The sequence below is a fragment of the Prinia subflava genome, chromosome 16 (assembly GCF_021018805.1).
Source record: "Prinia subflava isolate CZ2003 ecotype Zambia chromosome 16, Cam_Psub_1.2, whole genome shotgun sequence".
NCBI lineage: Eukaryota > Metazoa > Chordata > Aves > Passeriformes > Cisticolidae > Prinia > Prinia subflava.
The window spans coordinates 2,306,088-2,326,335 of record NC_086262.1 but is presented as its reverse complement, the minus strand read 5'-3'; the positions used below and the strand labels follow the sequence as shown (position 1 = coordinate 2,326,335).

General features: G+C 55.0%; 4 protein-coding genes across 4 annotated transcripts; all 4 read left to right on the top strand.

Moving 5' to 3' along the window:
- Positions 1 to 290: 290 nt before the first annotated feature.
- LOC134559167 (protocadherin beta-15-like) lies at positions 291 to 4,501 on the top strand. The gene has a single exon (XM_063413707.1). It carries the CDS (start codon positions 757 to 759, stop codon positions 3,196 to 3,198), a length of 2,442 nt encoding a protein of 813 aa, XP_063269777.1. The 5' UTR covers positions 291 to 756; the 3' UTR covers positions 3,199 to 4,501.
- Positions 4,502 to 4,645: 144 nt separating this feature from the next.
- On the top strand, positions 4,646 to 9,065 carry LOC134559175 (protocadherin beta-15-like). Its single transcript, XM_063413711.1, has one exon. It carries the CDS (start codon positions 5,331 to 5,333, stop codon positions 7,770 to 7,772), a length of 2,442 nt encoding a protein of 813 aa, XP_063269781.1. The 5' UTR covers positions 4,646 to 5,330; the 3' UTR covers positions 7,773 to 9,065.
- A 1,155-nt stretch (positions 9,066 to 10,220) lies between these two features.
- LOC134559155 (protocadherin beta-15-like) lies at positions 10,221 to 14,184 on the top strand. Its single transcript, XM_063413698.1, has one exon. The coding sequence runs from the start codon at positions 10,504 to 10,506 to the stop codon at positions 12,943 to 12,945; it is 2,442 nt and encodes an 813-aa protein (XP_063269768.1). The 5' UTR covers positions 10,221 to 10,503; the 3' UTR covers positions 12,946 to 14,184.
- Positions 14,185 to 16,785: 2,601 nt separating this feature from the next.
- LOC134559172 (protocadherin gamma-A3-like) lies at positions 16,786 to 19,522 on the top strand. Its single transcript, XM_063413709.1, has one exon. It carries the CDS (start codon positions 16,958 to 16,960, stop codon positions 19,505 to 19,507), a length of 2,550 nt encoding a protein of 849 aa, XP_063269779.1. The 5' UTR covers positions 16,786 to 16,957; the 3' UTR covers positions 19,508 to 19,522.
- Positions 19,523 to 20,248: the final 726 nt, after the last annotated feature.

The window sequence follows — 20,248 nt, the reverse complement described above, 5'->3', positions numbered from 1 at the left end:
CCTGGAAAGCTCCTTCAAGGCGTTGAAAATTCTGCGACTCCTTTTCTCACTTTGTCCCTTGTCGGGAGCGCGGTGGAGTAGGTGCAGTCCCTGAGTTTGCAGATGCAGCCGGGAGAGTTCTCGTTATGAGGCCCGTGCCGTTGCCACTGTGCTATCCGGTGCGGGTTTTTCTTGCCGGGGAATGCAGCTTGTTGCTGTGGGTTGAGTCTCCGCTTGAGGCTGCCCTGGGAATCTCCAAGTTCAGTTCCTGCCCGCGGCTGTCCGGAAAGCTTTGGAATCGCGGGCCGGGGCGAGCGGCAGCGCGGGCTGCGGGCGGCGGCGGGCGCAGTCCCAGCGCGCACCGCTGGGTGGTGCCCTCGGCCAAGGCGGCGCTGAGAGGCTGCGGCAGCGGAGGCGGCCGAGCCCGGAGCAGCCCAGAGCAGCTGAGATTAGAGCAGCGCAGAGCAGCTGAGATTAGAGCAGCGCAGAGCAGCCGGGTTCGACCGAGCGCAGCCCAGAGCAGAGAAGAGCAGCCGGTCGCAGCCGCAACGAGCTTAGACCAGCCCAGCTCGGCTGGGCGCAGGTGGCAGCGGCAGCTGCTGCGAGCGCTGCCCTGTGTCCCCCGCTGCCGGGACACCCCGGCTGCTTTACGAGCCGCCGGAGGAATTACCCACAGCGACCGAAGGCGCCCACCCTCCTCTCGGCCGCTTTCCGCGGGGAATCGCCCGGGACAGCCCCGACACCGACACCGACACCGGCCGCCGCCGCCGCCGCGCCATGGCGATCGCAAGGCAAGTGCTTTGTGTCTGTGCTTTGCTGTCGCTGCCGCACGCTCGCGCCGAGCCCATCCGCTACTCCGTGGCCGAGGAGGCGGAGAGCGGCTCCCTGGTAGGCAAGCTGGCGGAGGACGCGGGGCTGACGCCGGCGCAGCTCTCGGCTCGCCGCGCCCGCCTGGTGTGGGAGGACGGGCGGCAGCATTTTCGCTTAGAGCGCGCCTCCGGACGCCTCGTCGTGGCGGCCAGGCTGGACCGGGAGGAGCTGTGCGCCCAGGCCGCCCCCTGCGTGCTCCCCTTCGAGCTGCTGCTCTCCAACCCCCTGCAGTTCTTTCGGGTCGAGGTGGCTCTGGAGGATATCAATGACCACTCACCCGTCTTCCCCGAGGAAAGAGTCAGATTTGACATCACGGAAAAGAGTGATCCCGGATCGCGTTTCCCCCTGGAGGTCGCTCGAGACCTCGATATTGGCAGTAACGCAGTCCAGGCATACAGCATTGCTCCCCAGAACGGGTATTTCAGTGTGTCCCATGGGACTCGGATTGCAGGAAAGAAGTATCTGGAATTGGTCTTGGAAAAGTCACTAGACAGAGAGGAGCAGGCAGAGATGAGTTTCACTGTTATTGCTGAAGATGGGGGCTTTCCTCCAAGGAGTGGCAGTACTGAAGTCCACATTGTCATTCTAGATGTAAATGACAATGCTCCCATTTTCACACAGGAGGTGTATGTTGGACAGGTTCTGGAGAACGTGCCAGAAGGTTCTGTGGTTTTGACCGTGATGGCTACTGATGAGGATGCAGGAGTTAATGGGGACATTTCCTATCAACTCAGCCAAGCAGGGGGACAGAGTGACGCAGCATTTGTGATTGACCCCACAGCTGGTGAAATTAAGCTCACAAATCCTCTGGACTTTGAGGCAGCACAGATTCATGAGCTCAGTGTGAGGGCCAGAGATGGAGGAGGGCTCTCAGCAATCTGCAAAGTGTTGGTGGAGGTGGTGGATGTGAATGACAATGCCCCAGAGCTGGTGGTCAGTTCCTTCAGCAGTCCCCTCCCCGAGAACACAGCGCCGGGCACAGTGGTGGCCCTGTTTTCCGTCAGGGACCGGGATTCTGGTGCCAACGGCAAGATCTCCTGTGCCCTGGAGGATCAGCTCTTCTTCTCCCTGCGGCCGGCCTATAAGAATTACTATGAGCTGGTGACAGTGAGCGCGCTGGACCGCGAGGAGACGGCTCAGCACATCCTGAGGGTCACAGCAGCAGATGCGGGCTCGCCTGCTCTCACAAGCACGCACACCTTCAGCGTGGACATCTCGGATGTCAACGACAACGCTCCCGTCTTCAACCAGACCTCGTACACCATGTATGTCCGTGAGAACAATGTCCCCACAGCGTTTGTGGGAGCCGTCAGCGCCGCCGATGCGGACGAGGGGCTCAATGCCAAGGTGACCTATTCCCTGGCGCCAGCGCAAGCGGCAGAGCGGCCCTGGTGCTCCTGCATCTCGGTGGACTCGGAGAAGGGACACGTGTTTGTGCTGCGGCCCCTGGACTACGAGCGCTTGAGGCAGGCCGAGGTGACGGTCAGTGCCTCTGACGCGGGCTCTCCTCCCCTCAGAGCCAACGTCACCGTCCGCCTGCTGGTGCTGGACCAGAATGACAATGCGCCGCTCGTGCTGTACCCAGGCCAGGACGGCAGCCCGGCGCCCACCGAGCTGGTGCCCGTGTCGGCCGAGGCGGGCTACCTCATCACCAAAGTGGTGGCCGTCGATGCCGACTCGGGACAGAACTCGTGGCTCTCCTACCACCTGCTGAGGGCCACCGAGCCCGGGCTCTTCAGCGTGGCTCTGCAAAGCGGGGAGGTGCGTCTCAGGAGGCCCGTGACAGACAGAGACAGCGTGAAGCAGAAGCTCGTTGTCCTGGTCAGAGACAACGGCCAGCCCCCGCTCTCAGCCACCGCAGCTCTCAGCGCCCTCCTGCTCAAGGACTTCTCTGACGTGCACCTCCCGCACAGCAGGGCCGCCACAGAGGATCAGGACGGCTCCCTCATCACCTATTTAATCATTTCCTTGGTCTTTGTCTCGCTGCTCTTCCTCGTCTCCACCGCACTCTTTGTGGCTCGCAAGGTGTGCAAGAGAAAGGAGCTGGAGGCTGGCCCTGTGCTTTATGGTGCCGACAACTTGCAGAGCGGCCTGGCCGATGCAGCCGCTGCAGGGAGCCTGCCCCGCGCCTATTGCTACGAGATCAGCCTCACCACGGGCTCGGGCAACAGCGAGTTCAGATTCCTCAAGCCCATCGTCCCCAGCCTGCCCCCACAGCACTGTGCCACGGGCCAGGGCCCTGATGAGGAGCAGGATTTCCCCTGTGTCCCTGTCAGCACCGAGGACATGGCCCCAGACAATCGTGGCACTCTCTCTGCAGGACAGTTCAATGCTCTTTCCTTCAACTAGCTGGGGTGTTCACAGACCGAAGTGTCAATGTTCATGGGTTGATGTGATCCAGTCTGCAGCATGTGGCAATGGTTCCTCCAGAGAAAATATGTTCCCAGATGGCATAATTAATTTTCTGCAAATTCTCAGTCAGAGTAAAATGTTATCTTCCACTCCAAAATCACAAAGAAATAAGAAAGGGTAATTAGATTCTCTCTTTCTGTCAGTGGTACATTCCACCTCTGTCATGGCCATTTGTGATAGGCTTTCATAATGCACTCCCAGCTATGCTCTTGTGTCTCTTGCTGTCAGGGCAGATTTTGGTCTTCTTATTCTTTGTTATAGCTCAATGACTTAGTTGGGTAGACAAATCTCCCACTTGATGAAATTACACAAAGCCCTTTTTCCCAGCTCAGAACAGCAAGTAGTTGTGAATACTGTGTTGTGATGTTCTGTTGGCAGAAGGCTTTTTCTTTCTGGGGTTCTGGATGTCTCTTTCTGAGATGTGTGGGCTCTCTGTGTGTTACACCTTGCTCTCTCTATGTCTGTCTGTACAGCCATTGTGCATTTGGCGATGTTTCACTAATTCTGCCCATTGAACCAGTTGAATATGTCCCACCCAGTCATTGCAATGCTGGCAATTCCAGCTCTGCAGGGTAAAAGGCTGTTTTGTCCCTGTGAAGACAGACTTGTCATCTTCTTCAAGACAGATAGGAGCAAACAACCACAACAAAATCTTCTTTCTGCCTATGTGTGGGTTTTGTGTTCTGTCCCCATCAGACTCTCTTAAAAAAAAAAAAAAAAAAAAAAAAAAAAAAAAAAAAAAAAAAAGCAGTAGCAGATACGTGAGGGAAAACTATAACTGGAGAGAGTCATGAAAACTTATTCATTGTCTTTAGGTGCATGAAAAGTCCACATGTCCATCAAAGAGAATTTTCAGAAGTCTGTATCAAGAAAAATTTAAAGACAGGAATTGAGTTGTGTTTCCTGATTCATGTTTCTGAATTCAGTGGCTTCTTGTTGGGAGGAGCAAGCAGCCCCTACAGGATTTTCTCCCTTGTTGTTAGAGCATTTGCATTCCCAGTTCTGTCCTTTCTCCTTCTACCCTGTGAACTGTACTGGGCATTATTTTGCCTGTTCCTCTAGAGAAGGACTGTCACCCCATCTTGTATGAATGATGTTTGTGATGCATGGAATATTCAGAAAGCCTCCCACACACAGTTGTGCTGAAGTTATAAAGTGTAATATTGTGATTTGGAATGCTTCTGAGTTTTAAAACTTAAAAAAACCCATGTAGAATTGGAATAAAGAGAACACTCTGACTCATTTTATGGAGACAGAATTCTTTGTAGAGACGTTTTTTCCTGCAAAGCTCCTTCAAGGCTTTTCAATATTCTGGAGTCCTTTTCTATTCTGGAGTCACTATATCCCTTGTCTGAAGCAGTGTTGGGTGGGTGCAGTGCCTTACTCTGGAGATGCAGCCGGGAGAGTGCTCGTTAACGCACCCATGCTGTAAACACTGCCCTATCAGTGTGCGAATTTGTGCTGGGGGGTAATGCGGCTTGGTCGTTTTGGGTTGAGTCTCCAATTTAGGCATCCCTGGGAATCTCCGCGTTCCGTTCCTGCCCGCGGCTGTCCGGAAAGCTTTGGAATCGCGGGCCGGGGCGAGCGGCAGCGCGGGCTGCGGGCGGCGGCGGGCGCAGTCCCAGCGCGCACCGCTGGGTGGTGCCCTCGGCCAAGGCGGCGCCGAGCGGCTGCGGCAGCGGAGGCGGCCGAGCCCGGAGCAGCCCAGCGCAGCTGAGATTAGAGCAGCGCAGAGCAGCTGAGATTAGAGCAGCGCAGAGCAGCTGAGATTAGAGCAGACCAGAGCAGCTGAGATTAGAGCAGCGCAGCTCAGCCCAGGACAGCACAGCGCTGCGCATCTCAGCCGGTAGCAACCCGGTTAGACCAGCCCAGCTCAGCCGAGCGGAGGTGGCAGCAACTGTGGCTGGCAGCGCTGCCCTGTGTCACCCGCTGCCGGGATCTCTCGTTTCCCGGAGGAATCGGACTCAGTGACGGACAGCACCCGCCCCGCACTCGGCCGCTTTCCGCGGAGAATCGCCCGGGACAGCCCCGACACCGACACCGACACCGGCCGCCGCCGCCGCCGCGCCATGGCGATCGCAAGGCAAGTGCTCTGTGTCTGTGCTTTGCTGTCGCTGCCGCACGCTCGCGCCGAGCCCATCCGCTACTCCGTGGCCGAGGAGGCGGAGAGCGGCTCCCTGGTAGGCAAGCTGGCGGAGGACGCGGGGCTGACGCCGGCGCAGCTCTCGGCTCGCCGCGCCCGCCTGGTGTGGGAGGACGGGCGGCAGCATTTTCGCTTAGAGCGCGCCTCCGGACGCCTCGTCGTGGCGGCCAGGCTGGACCGGGAGGAGCTGTGCGCCCAGGCCGCCCCCTGCATGCTCCCCTTCGAGCTGCTGCTCTCCAACCCCCTGCAGTTCTTCCGGGTCGAGGTGGCTCTGGTCGATATCAATGACCATTCGCCAGTTTTCCGAGATGATCGAGTCAGTTTTGAAATTCCGGAAACTAGCGAATCAGGCTCTCGTTTCCCCCTGGAGGTGGCTCGGGACCTCGATATTGGCAGCAACAGCATCCAGGCGTACAGCATCTTTCCTGAGAACGAGTACTTTAGTGTCTCCTATGGAAGTCGGAGTGAACATGACACATATCTTGAACTTCTCTTGGAAAAGGCACTAGACAGGGAGGTGCAGTCTGAGATGAGTTTTACTGTTATTGCTGAAGATGGAGGTTCTCCTCCAAGGAGTGGCACCACTGAAGTCCAGATTGTCATTCTAGATGCAAATGACAATGCTCCCATATTCACAGAGGGAGTGTACATTGGAAAGGTTTTGGAGAACATGCCAGAAGGTTCTGTGGTTCTGACTGTGCTGGCAACTGATCCAGATGCAGGAGTGAATGGGGACATTGCCTATCAACTCAGCCAAGCAGGGGGGCAGAGTGACTCAGCATTTGTGATTGATCCCACAACTGGTGAAATTAAACTCACAAAACCTCTGGACTTTGAAGCAACACAGACTCATGAGCTCAGTGTGAGGGCCAGAGATGGAGGAGGGCTCTCAGCAATCTGCAAAGTGTTGGTGGAGGTGGTGGATGTGAATGACAATGCCCCAGAGCTGGTGGTCAGCTCCTTCAGCAGTCCCCTCCCCGAGAACACAGCGCCGGGCACAGTGGTGGCCCTGTTTTCCGTCAGGGACCGGGATTCTGGTGCCAACGGCAAGATCTCCTGTGCCCTGGAGGATCAGCTCTTCTTCTCCCTGCGGCCGGCCTATAAGAATTACTATGAGCTGGTGACAGTGAGCGTGCTGGACCGCGAGGAGACGGCTCAGCACGTGCTGAGGGTCACAGCAGCAGATGCGGGCTCGCCTGCTCTCACAAGCACGCGCACCTTCAGCGTGGACATCTCGGATGTCAATGACAACGCGCCCGTCTTCAACCAGACCTCGTACACCATGTATGTGCGTGAGAACAATGTCCCCACAGTGTTTGTGGGAGCCGTCAGCGCCGCCGATGCGGACGAGGGGCTCAATGCCAAGGTGACCTATTCCCTGGCGCCAGCGCAAGCGGCAGAGCGGCCCTGGTGCTCCTGCATCTCGGTGGACTCGGAGAAGGGACACGTGTTTGTGCTGCGGCCCCTGGACTACGAGCGCTTGAGGCAGGCCGAGGTGACGGTCAGTGCCTCTGACGCGGGCTCTCCTCCCCTCAGAGCCAACGTCACCGTCCGCCTGCTGGTGCTGGACCAGAATGACAATGCGCCGCTCGTGCTGTACCCAGGCCAGGACGGCAGCCCGGCGCCCGCCGAGCTGGTGCCCGTGTCTGCCGAGGCGGGCTACCTCATCACCAAAGTGGTGGCCGTCGATGCCGACTCGGGACAGAACTCGTGGCTCTCCTACCACCTGCTGAGGGCCACCGAGCCCGGGCTCTTCAGCGTGGCTCTGCAAAGCGGGGAGGTGCGTCTCAGGAGGCCCGTGACAGACAGAGACAGCGTGAAGCAGAAGCTCGTTGTCCTGGTCAGAGACAACGGCCAACCCCCGCTCTCAGCCACCGCAGCTCTCAGCGCCCTCCTGCTCAAGGACTTCTCCGACGTGCGCCTCCCGCACAGCAGCGCCGCCACAGAGGATCAGGACGGCTCCCTCATCACCTATTTAATCATTTCCTTGGTCTTTGTCTCGCTGCTCTTCCTCGTCTCCACCGCACTCTTTGTGGCTCGCAAGGTGTGCAAGAGAAAGGAGCTGGAGGCTGGCCCTGTGCTTTATGGTGCCGACAACTTGCAGAGCGGCCTGGCCGATGCAGCCGCTGCAGGGAGCCTGCCCCGCGCCTATTGCTACAAGATCAGCCTCACCACGGGCTCGGGCAACAGCGAGTTCAGATTCCTCAAGCCCATCGTCCCCAGCCTGCCCCCACAGCACTGTGCCACGGGCCAGGGCCCTGATGAGGAGCAGGATTTCCCCTGTGTCCCTGTCAGCACCGAGGACATGGCCCCAGACAATCGTGGCACTCTCTCTGCAGGACAGTTCAATGCTCTTTCCTTCAACTAGCTGGGGTGTGCACAGACAGAGGCTTCACGACTCCTGGTAGAAAGAGATGTGGACTGTAACATCTGACAATGGTTCCTCCAGAAAAAAACTGGTTTTGCAATTTGGATAACCAATATCCCTCTCAGTCTAAGTCAGAATAAAAGGTTTCAGATTGTCCAAAGACAAAAAGAAGGAAATAAAAGACAATCTGTCTGTCACTCCAGCAGTAATACAGTTGAGCTCAGTTAGTGTTATTTTTGATTTGCTTCAAGAAGAGGAATAGTGCTCCAGCTCTGCTCCTTGTCAGAGTCCAGGACATCCCTCTGGCCACACTGGAGGCTTTGGAGACCAGACAGGGGGTCTGGGATCTGTACAAGGCGGTCAGCCATCCTCACACAGAGCCCAGGAGGACACTGCTTCTGATCCCTGTCCATGGGAGGGAATGCCCACACTGTATGAAGAATCACAAGCCAAAAGAATTCAAAATAAGTAGGAGCTAGTTTTTCACATAGCGTAAATGTAGAATTTAGGACTTTTAGTATATGGACTTGAAGAGGCAAGATGGAGGAATCGGGGGGTGGTCCTGTCCTCCTTGTTCCTGTTCTTTTCCCCATTTTCTGCTGAGTTCGATCACAAGGATTGGTTTAGACATGTTAGCATAGGTAGTGAATACTGGTAAGATTTTGTAAATAAAAAGTTCATTGTGGATGGTGGTTGGACCAGGGAAATGGTACAAAGGGTCGTGGACCCTCTGATCCTCCCAGTCCTTCCGCGTGTCCTGTTCTGCTGGGGATGACCTGCAGAGCTGAGAAAGAACTGAGAGAGAATGAAAGAATAAACAACCTTGCAAACACGGACTGGTGGATTCTGTCTTCTCTGACTCTGATGTGAAAGCTTTCGGGCAAGAAAAGCTCAAAAACCTTATTAACTAAGGGAACAGCAACCCCAAGGAGAATCTCAGGGAACAGCAACTCTGAGACCTCCTGTCTCTCTTGCTGTCACACCTGGCCATGAACTGCTTTTTATTTGCTTTAACACAGTGGCACAATTGAGTAGACAAATCTCACACTTGATGGAATTGCTCAAAGCCCTTTCTGCAGCTCAGAAAATGAAGCTAGTTATGAATACTGTGTCACTCTGTTCTGTTGGCATAGGCTTCTTCTTTCTGGGGTTTTGGATGTCTCTGTCTGGGATGTGTGGGCTCTGTGGGTTACAATCTCTCCTCAGTCTGTCTGTCTGTATGGCCATTGTGCATCTGCATCTGCTTCACTACAGCTGCACAGTGAAAGAGGGAGTGGATCCCATCCAGCCATTGCAATGCTGGCAATTCCAGCTCTGCAGGGTAAAAGGCTATTGTGACCTTACAAGTACAGGGGTGTTATGTTGTTCAAGGCATAGTGGAGCAGGAAAATGCACAACAAAGTTTTCCCTTGGCCTATGTGTGAGTTTTGTTTTCAGTCCCCCTCTGATTGTCATGGAAATAAAGCAGCAGCAGATGCTTTAGGATAGGCTTTAACTGTAGAGAGTCATGAAAACTTATTCATTCTCTCTGTGTGCATGAAAATGCCACATGTCCATGCAAGAGAACTTTCTGAAGTTAGAATCAAAAAGAACATGAAAAGAGGACTCTGACTTTTGTTTCCTTATTCTTGTTTCTGAGTTCAGTGGCTTGCTGTTGGGACTAGAAAGATTTCCCTGCAGGATTTTCTGCATATGTGTTAGTGCATGTGCATTGCCATTTCTGCCCTTTCTCCTGCCTTCTGAACTGTCCTGAGCATTCTTTTCCCTGCTCCTCTAGAGAAGGACTGCCACCCCATCTATAATACCTGGTTGTTGGAATGATGTCTGTGACTCATGGCATATTGAGAAAGACTCCCTCACGCTGTGTTGTGCTGAACTTACAGAGTTCAACCTTGTGATCTTGAATGCCTTTGAGTTTGAAATATTTTTAAAAATGCATAGAATTTAAATAAAAAGAATACTCTAATTCTTTTTCAAGAGAGAGAAGTCTTGGATGAAACGTTCTTACCTGGAGAGCTCCTTCAAAGCTTTTCAAAATTCTGCGAGTCTTTCTCTCACTGTGTCCCTTGTCTGAAGCGCTGTTGGGTTCGTGCTGTGCTTACTTCAGAGATGCATGCGGAACAGTGCTCGTTATCATGCCCGTGCTATTAACGCTGTACCATCCGTGTGCAGTTTGTCCTGCCGGGCAATGCGGCTTGGTCGTTCCGGGTTGAGTCTCCGCTTGAGGCTGCCCTGGGAATCTCCAAGTTCAGTTCCTGCCCGCGGCTGTCCGGAAAGCTTTGGAATCGCGGGCCGGGGCGAGCGGCAGCGCGGGCTGCGGGCGGCGGCGGGCGCAGTCCCAGCGCGCACCGCTGGGTGGTGCCCTCGGCCAAGGCGGCGCCGAGCGGCTGCGGCAGCGGAGGCGGCCGAGCCCGGAGCAGCCCAGAGCAGCTGAGATTAGACCAGACAAGGACAGCCCTGCCTAGCACAGCCCTGCCCCGTTCAGTCGACTCCGACCGGCGCAGCCCAGCTAAGACTAGAGCGGTCCAGCGCTGCCCAGCCGGCCGGAGGTGGCAGTGGCTACGGCAGTGAGCGCTGCCCAGTATTACCCGCTGCGGTGATCCCGCGACTCCCGGAGGAATCGGACTCAGCGACGGACGGCACCCGCCCCGCACTCGGCCGCTTTTCGCGGGGAATCGCCCGCGACAGCCGCCACACCGACACCAACACCGGCCGCCGCCGCCGCCGCGCCATGGCGATCGCAAGGCAAGTGCTTTGTGTCTGTGCTTTGCTGTCGCTGCCGCACGCTCGCGCCGAGCCCATCCGCTACTCCGTGGCCGAGGAGGCGGAGAGCGGCTCCCTGGTAGGCAAGCTGGCGGAGGACGCGGGGCTGACGCCGGCGCAGCTCTCGGCTCGCCGCGCCCGCCTGGTGTGGGAGGACGGGCGGCAGCATTTTCGCTTAGAGCGCGCCTCCGGCCGCCTCGTCGTGGCGGCCAGGCTGGACCGGGAGGAGCTGTGCGCCCAGGCCGCCCCCTGCATGCTCCCCTTCGAGCTGCTGCTCTCCAACCCCCTGCAGTTCTTTCGGGTCGAGGTGGCTCTGCAAGACATCAATGACCACTCACCCGTGTTCCCCAAGGAACGAGTCACTTTCAAGATTCCAGAAACGAGTGAATCGGGCTCTCGTTTCCCGCTGGAGGAGGCTCGAGACCCCGATATTGGCAGCAACAGCATCCAGGCATACAGCATCTCTCCCAAGAACAAGTATTTCAGTGTCTCCTATGGGACTCGGATTACAGGCAAGAAGTATCTGGAACTGGTCTTGGAAGAGCCCCTAGACAGAGAGGAGCAGGCAGAGATGAGTTTTAGTGTAATTGCTGAAGATGGGGGCTCTCCTCCCAGGAGTGGGACCGCCATCATCGATGTTATTGTTCTCGATGTAAATGACAATGCTCCCACCTTCACACAGGAGGAGTACGTTGGACAGGTTTTGGAGAACATGCCAGAAGGTTCTGTGGTTCTGACTGTGCTGGCAACTGATCCAGATGCAGGAGTTAATGGGAATATTTCCTATCAGCTAAGCCAAGCAGGGGGACAGAGTGACTCAGCATTTCTGATTGATCCCCTAACTGGTGAAATTAAACTCACAAAACCTCTGGACTTTGAGGCAGCACAGACTCACATGATCACTGTAATAGCCACAGATGGAGGGGGCCTCTCAGCAATCTGCAAAGTGTTGGTGGAGGTGGTGGATGTGAATGACAATGCCCCAGAGCTGGTGGTCAGTTCCTTCAGCAGTCCCCTCCCCGAGAACACAGCGCCGGGCACAGTGGTGGCCCTGTTTTCCGTCAGGGACCGGGATTCTGGTGCCAACGGCAAGATCTCCTGTGCCCTGGAGGATCAGATCTTCTTCTCCCTGCGGCCGGCCTATAAGAATTACTATGAGCTGGTGACAGTGAGCGCGCTGGACCGCGAGGAGACGGCTCAGCACGTGCTGAGGGTCACAGCAGCAGATGCGGGCTCGCCTGCTCTCACAAGCACGCACACCTTCAGCGTGGACATCTCGGATGTCAACGACAACGCGCCCGTCTTCAACCAGACCTCGTACACCATGTATGTGCGTGAGAACAATGTCCCCACAGCGTTTGTGGGAGCCGTCAGTGCCGCCGATGCGGACGAGGGGCTCAATGCCAAGGTGACCTATTCCCTGGCGCCAGCGCAAGCGGCAGAGCGGCCCTGGTGCTCCTGCATCTCGGTGGACTCGGAGAAGGGACACGTGTTTGTGCTGCGGCCCCTGGACTACGAGCGCTTGAGGCAGGCCGAGGTGACGGTCAGTGCCTCTGACGCGGGCTCTCCTCCCCTCAGAGCCAACGTCACCGTCCGCCTGCTGGTGCTGGACCAGAATGACAATGCGCCGCTCGTGCTGTACCCAGGCCAGGACGGCAGCCCGGTGCCCGCCGAGCTGGTGCCCGTGTCGGCCGAGGCGGGCTACCTCATCACCAAAGTGGTGGCCGTCGATGCCGACTCAGGACAGAACTCGTGGCTCTCCTACCACCTGCTGAGGGCCACCGAGCCCGGGCTCTTCAGCGTGGCTCTGCAAAGCGGGGAGGTGCGTCTCAGGAGGCCCGTGACAGACAGAGACAGCGTGAAGCAGAAGCTCGTTGTCCTGGTCAGAGACAACGGCCAACCCCCGCTCTCAGCCACCGCAGCTCTCAGCGCCCTCCTGCTCAAGGACTTCTCTGACGTGCGCCTCCCGCACAGCAGCGCCGCCACAGAGGATCAGGACGGCTCCCTCACCACCTATTTAATCATTTCCTTGGTCTTTGTCTCGCTCCTCTTCCTCGTCTCCACCGCACTCTTTGTGGCTCGCAAGGTGTGCAAGAGAAAGGAGCTGGAGGCTGGCCCTGTGCTTTATGGTGCCGACAACTTGCAGAGCGGCCTGGCCGATGCAGCCGCTGCAGGGAGCCTGCCCCGCGCCTATTGCTACGAGATCAGCCTCACCACGGGCTCGGGCAACAGCGAGTTCAGATTCCTCAAGCCCATCGTCCCCAGCCTGCCCCCACAGCACTGTGCCACGGGCCAGGGCCCTGATGAGGAGCAGGATTTCCCCTGTGTCCCTGTGAGCCCAGAGGACATGGCCCCAGACAATCGTGGCACTCTCTCTGCAGGACAGTTCAATGCTCTTTCCTTCAACTAGCTGGGGTGTGCACAGACAGAGCCTTCACGGCTCCTGGTAGAAGGGAATCTCGGCTGTAACCTCTGACAATGATTCCTCCAGAGTAAATCCATATTTCCAATTGGCATAACCGAATTTGCCCATATTTCAAATCAAAAAGGGTTCTCATCATCTCCAAAACTAAAATAAAGGGAGTTAAAGAAAATCACGCTCTCAGTCTTTCTGTAATATACTTTAGCTCTGCAATGGTGATTTCTGATAGGGTTTAAGAAGGAGGTTAGCACTCCAGCTATGCTCTTGTCTCTCTTGCTGTCCAACAAGACAGTGGAGCTTTTCTTCTGTCCTGTGACATAAGGGCACAGTTGGTAGACAGATCTCCTCTTTCATAAAATGTACAAAACCCCTTTTCAAGATCAGAGAAGCAAAGATATTGAGAGTACAGTGTCACAGCGCTGTGTGAGGGCTTGTCTCATTCTTCCCTGGGTTCTGGATGTCTTTGTCTGAGGTGTGTGGTCTCTGTGGGCTTTGGTTTCCTGCCAGCCAATATATCCACTGTCTGTCTGTGTATGATTCACTGGTGCTGCCTGGGAAATGGTGGAGTTGCTCCCATCCAACCTTTGCAATGCAGGCAATTTCAGTTCAGCTGGCAGGAAGAGTATTCTGACCCTCTGAGTACAGGAGTCTGACCCTCTCCAGGGCAGAGAAGAGCAGTAAAATGTAGAACAAAATATTCTGTTTGTCCTATAAACCAGTGCTCAGTGTTCTGTCTCATTGAAATACAGAAATATAACAGCACAAATGGTTTACTATAACTGTACAAAGTTTTGAAAACATATTCATTTCCTTTGAGTACATTTCATGAAAATTCCCTAAGTCCTCCAGAGAGCATTTTCTGACGGGTAGAAATCAACTTGAAATGGTAAAAAGGAATTTGATATTGGTCTTACTGTTCCTTTATAAAGTAGTTCCTTCCTGGGAGTAGAAAGCTGTCCCCACATGATTTTCTGTGTCCGTGTTAGAGCATTTGCATTCCCATTTTTGCCCTTTCTCTTGCTACTCTCTGAAATGACTTTGATCATTGTCTTTCATTTTCTGCTTAAGGACTGCTACCCCACGTATAATAACTGATTACTTGAATGATGTCTGTGATGCACAGAATATTAAGAAAGCTCCATGCTGTGTTTTGTTGAAGTTATAAAGTTTAACACTATAAACTTGGATACCCTGAGTGTAAAACTGAAATAAAGAGAACACCTGAATGCCTTGTGTGGACACAGTCTTTGTGTTTTCCTTTGGCCTAGGTGAGTGGGTGAATTTTTCAGTTTCAAGATGAAGCTCAAACAGCATTCAGAAAAATTGGGAGGACAATGGAATTTGAATCAGGACTCTGTGGTTCTTTTGAACACTGACCTGGCTGAGATGGATCCAGTAATAGGCAGGCCAGGGGAAACGGGGCCCGACCTCAAGAGAGGCCCTAGGTGCACTCTGCCTCTGTAAAGCTGGGACGTAGGGGAGTGGCCCTCTCAAATCTTCTGACAGCTGCATCTGCAGATGGCAGTTATGAGGTGTTTGTAGCACTTCAGGTATAGGAATTTTGGAAAAGAATGGCACAAAATCAGGAAGTCCTTCCCTTGGGAAATATTTTTTGGAAGTGCCTTGAGGTGGGAATTTGATGAGTAAAAACTGCTACCAGGGAGAAGCTTTGGTATCATGAAATGCAGAGGACTACAGCAGGACTACTTCCACAAGGCCCAAACAAAAAGGTAAGTCCTGAGGAGGGAATGGTGTAATGCTGCTGACCAGAAGACTGATGAACATCAAGAATGAAGCGATTCATAATCCAGTTAATCTGGGAAGACACAGGCCTCTGCTGTGCGGTGTTCTGCTCCACAAATATATTGGTAGAGGGTTAAATTATTCTCATTTTAACCAAGGAACCTGCAGGCAGGTTCACCCTTGCCACTGGTGAGAAATCCCCCAGTGAGCAAGAAGTCTGCATGCAAACTTCTTTTTCTGGAACTCTAAAAATTATGAATAAAACTGGTTTACTGTGTGAAAGTTGTGTAACGTCTTGACTGAGTGGAACAGGGGCACTTTCCCTTTCCTAGGACCAGGATCCGTTTGGCATTCTGTGTGTGGCTGAATTCCTGAGTGAAGTTACTTTTAGTAAATGTTCTCCACATCTAAAGGGATGTAGAACTACCTGTGCTAATCTCTTCCTCTAGTGTGTGTTATAAAAGAGAGTTGGTGTGCCTCTCTTACTGACATCACTAGGGACCATCACCTTCTGTTGTTAAACTTCTGGGGTTTGGGTCATTCCAGTTTTAGGCTTCAAGCGTCTGAGGCAGTTCATAAACAGATGGCTTACTTTGGATTTTACCCTGTGAGATGGGGAGGCAGTGCCCTGTCTTAAAAGGCCTGAACACACTGCTAAATTCTCCCAAGAAGCTCACTGGAGGTGCCCTTTAGGAAGGATTAGGACCTTAGTCCAGCCCTCCTTACCAGAAGAAATGTTTTTCTGGACTTGTTGGTCATCAACACAGATGAGCTAATCAGAGCTATCAAGATTGGAGGCAGCCTGGGCTGCCATGATCATTCACCGGTCAAGTTCATAGTCCTGAGGGATATGGATCAGGCAAAGAGTAAAGTCAGGACCATGAATTTTAGGAAAGCAAACTTTCAGCTATTAAAGGGTTTAGTCAATGGGACCCCTCAGGGGAAAGTGCCCTGAAGGACAAGGGAGCAGAACAGACCTGGCAACTCTTTAGGGATGTGTTCCATACACTGCATGTCCTCCTGAACCCATGCCCAGGATATCTGAAAAAGAAGGGAAAAGACAAGCATGGCTGAGGGAAGATTTGCTGGTCAAACTAAGGGGCAAGAAATAAATGTGTAGCAGTGGGATTGGGGACAGGTATCCTGGGAAGAGTATAGGGATGTTGGCTGGTTTTGTTGGGATAGGGTTAGGTTGACCCCAGAGCTGAACTCTACAAGGAATGCAAAGAACAGCAAGAAGAGCTTCTGCAGGTAAGTCTGACTGAAGAAGGTTAAAAACCCCTGTATTTCTCCTGATGAACACAACCGACAAACTGATAAAAACATACCACGAGAAGGCTGAGGTACTTAGCCTTACTTTGCCTCAGTCATCACTGACAAGGTCTCTTCCCACACCTATCAAGTGGATGGAGCTCAAGGCAGGGATTGGGGGAAAAAAGTCCCTCCCACTGTAAGAGAAGATCAGGTTGGAGACCACCTGAGGAACTTGAACACAGAAAAATCAGCTGCTGGCTTGTGCTGTCACATGGAGTTTGGAAATCGGAGGCTGCTAATGGCATTCCAACATTAAGATATATTGGCAGAAAAGGTGGGGGGAATAAAAAGATCATCCAACCACGAATGCTGAAAAACCTGTGCAATTGGTGAGGGGAAACTGTGTTTTTGAACTAATGGGCTCTGATTGGTAATACATCTGCTTGTTAAGACATCTTTATATCAATATTGGATCACCATTACAAAAGCATTTTCCCGTGCGGTAAAAAGAGCACAAGGACGCCTCTGCCTTCTTACCGGTCTTGATCAGCTTCTCAAAGAAGAGATGGGCAGGAAGAAAGCAGAGGCAGGAGGTCCCCGCTGGTCGGGGCCCGATGTCTCCCGTGGCGCTCTGCTGTCCCCGGAGCTGCCCGTGAGCAGGGCCGGGCGGGCAGCGCCGGGCAGCGCTCGGTGCCTGCAGTGCCGGGAGGAGGCTGCGGGCGCCGCTGTTGACCGAGAGGAGCGAGAGGGAGAGCGGAGCGCTGCCGGCAGCCCCGCCCGCTGCGGGCAGGAGCTCTTGCCCGCTCACTCCCTGACTCGGCAAACGCCGGATTGGAATCGTCCCCGCGGTGCGGATCGGTGCACAGTGAGGCAGAGGGACCAGAGGCAGCGGCTGGGAGCGGTGAGCCGGAGAAGAAATTAGAGCAGAAGCGGGAGGCGGAGCGAGTTCAGGTCGGCGGCCAGCGGGGCGAACTGCCCGGCGTTTTGCGGTGCTGTGGCGGAGATGAGCGCGGCAGGGAAGCGCTGGGGCCGGCGGCAGCGAGCTCTGCTCTGGGCCGTGCTGCTGGCGGCGTGGGAGGCGGCGTGGGGGCAGCTGCGCTACTCGGTGCGCGAGGAGACGCCCAAGGGCTCGTTCGTGGGCGACGTGGCCAAGGACCTGGGGCTGCAGCTGCCGGCCCTCAAGGACCGCGATGCCCATGTTTTTGACACAGGTAGGGCACGGCACTTTTTTTTAGACTTGCAGAACGGCCACTTATCTATGATGGAGCAGGTGGACAGAGAGGAGATATGCGCAGCTGTTGCTAAATGTGTTCTAAACTTTGAAATTCTTGTGAAGCGTCCAATGAACATTTACAAAGGGGAGGTAGAAATATTGGATATTAATGATAATCCTCCGAGTTTCCCAGAAAGACTAAGTGTCTTAGAAGTCAGCGAGAACACTGCACCGGGTGCACGCTTCCCATTAGAGAGAGCTCATGATCCCGACATAGGAGTGAACTCTTTACAGAATTACGAATGTAGTGAGAGCAGCTATTTCACCTTGGATGTGAAAACCGGAGATGACGGTGTGAAATATCCAGAATTACTATTGGTGAAATCTTTGGATCGAGAACAGCAGGCTGCTCATAATTTGATACTGACAGCCACAGACAACGGGAGTCCCATGAAATCAGGATCGACAACAATCCAAATCATTGTGTTAGATGGAAATGACAATGCTCCAGAATTTACTCAGTCTGTGTATAAGGTGACTGTGAAAGAAGATGTGACTGTGGGAAGTCGGGTGTTACAGGTAACAGCGACTGACAAAGACGAAGGGCTGAACGCCCAGGTAAAATACTCGTTCTTTAAAATTCCAGAGAAGTTTGACAAGATTTTTAAGATGGATCCAGAAACAGGTGAAATTGTGATAATGGAGAACTTGAATTTCGAAGAACATGAGTTTTATGAATTGGTTGTGCAAGCTCGGGATGCGGGTGGACTCTCTTCCCACAGCAAGGTACTCATCAAGGTCATTGATGTAAACAATTACATTCCCGAGATTGTCATTATGTCCGTGTTCAGTCCGGTTCCAGAAGATACACCGCTGGGGACAGTAATAGCAATTTTCAGCGTCCAGGACAGGGATTCTGGAGCAAACGGAGAGGTGCAGTGCAGCATCAGCGAAAGCCACCCGTTCCGCCTAGAGAAATCATTCGATAATTACTATCGCGTGGTGACTGCAGAACTACTGGACCGGGAGCAGGTGTCGGAGTACAACGTGACGGTGCGGGCGGCCGACGGCGGGTCGCCGGCGCTGCAGAGCAGCGCGGTGCTGGCGCTGCGGGTGTTGGACGTGAACGACAACGCGCCCGTGTTCGAGCAGGAGCGCTACAGCGCTCGTCTGGCGGAGAACAACGCGGCGGGCGCGCTGGTGCTGACGGTGCGCGCCACGGACGCGGACTGGGGGCAGAACGCGCGCGTGCGGTACCGGCTGCGGGAGGGGCGGGTGCGGGGCGCGCCGCTGTCGTCGTACGTGTCGGTGCAGGCGGAGACGGGCGCGCTGTACGCGCTGCGCTCCTTGGACTACGAGCAGGTGCGCGAGCTGCAGCTGTGGGTGCGTGCGGAGGACGGCGGCGCGCCGGCGCTGAGCAGCAACGTGTCGGTGCGGCTGCTGATCGTGGACGAGAACGACAACGCGCCGCAGGTGCTGTACCCGGCTTCGGCGGCGGCGGCGGCGGCGGCGGCGGCGGGCTCGGGCGCTGCGTGGTCGGGCGTGGAGCTGGCGCCGCGCTGGGCGGAGGCCGGCGCGCTGGTGGCCAAGGTGGTGGCGGTGGACGCGGACGCGGGGCAGAACGCGTGGCTGTCGTACGAGCTGGCCAAGGCGACGGAGCCGGGGCTGTTCCGCGTGGGGCTGCACAGCGGCGAGGTGCGCACGGCGCGCTCGCCGCTGGCCCGCGACGCGGCGCGCCACAGCCTGGTGGTGGTGGTGAAGGACCACGGGCGGCCGGCGCTGTCGGCCACGGCCACGCTGAGCGTGGTGCTGGCCGAGAGCGTGGCCGAGCTGCTGGCCGAGCTGGGCAGCGCGGCCGAGGCGGCGGCGCCGGGCGAGGCGGCCGGCAGCCTGACGCGCTGGCTGGTGCTGGCCGTGGCCGCCGTGTCGTGCCTCTTCGTCGCCTTCCTGCTGCTGCTGCTGGCGCTGCGCCTGCGCCGCTGGCGCCGCCGGCAGCTGCTGCCGCCCGCCAGCGGCGCCTTGCGCGGCGTGCCCGTGTCGCACTTCGTGGGCATCGACGGCGTGCGCGCCTTCCTGCAGTCCTACTCGCACGACGTGTCGCTCACGGCCGACTCGCGCAAGAGCCAGCTGCGCTTGTCGGGCGCCAGCTGCTGCGACACCCTCCCGGCCCGGCCGCTGCCCGACGAGCCCGCGCCGCTGCTCGGGCAGGAGGATGTGGCCGCCGCCCTCCCCGCCGATTCTTCCGCTCCCTCGGTGAGTTTCTCTGTCCAGAATTTCTGCACAAGCGTTTCTCCTGATGGTGTCGAACTCTTTCCCCGCAGTGTTCCCTGGCTTGCATAGGAGATTTTCCTGAAATGCGAGGTAGAGTTTCCTTTGGTGACGTTCTGTAGGCTGGTGCCCATTGCCTTCTTTGTGTGACCATGGGCTCCTCAGCCTTCCAGGTAGAAAAGAAGGAAGGATGGAGAAGGCTGCTGCTGGCAGGCTGTTTCTTATGTCCCATGTCTGGGTATTTTTCAGGTTCCTTGTATTTTTTCCCTGTGCTGTGTAGAATCTGTGGTCCTGTTAGTTTTAGATCTTCTGAACGGCTGTATCGCATTATAAGGAAATATAACTTTTTAGCGGGCTTATGTGTCTACCTGACTTCACATGTAGTTGAATAGGTTGAAGGTGCCTTGAACAAAATGTAGATGGGCTTGAGTGGAACGTCTGTGCCTTTCTCATTCTCTATGATACATAGTGGAGGTCAGCAGGAAATGGCTTTATGTCATCCATACTTTGGTCTCTGTCCTCAACTGAGGATTGGTCCAGGCATCAAGTTCTCCGTGATTATGTCTGTCTGTTCTGAGGATCTACTCTGAGTTCTATAACCCAGAAGAGTGTTGGGAGCTCTCCAATTCTGCAGGTGGTAATATTCTGTCTCACTGTCCTGATGACCTGAAGATGGTTCTTTCATGTTCGTAGGTTAATAGAAAGACACTTGCATCAACATGTTTCTTTAAAATATCTCTGTAAGAAATGCTTTTTCTTATCCCATGGGTAGGGTGAGAAGTCAAATCTTATCCATGGTCAGGAGATACAGTC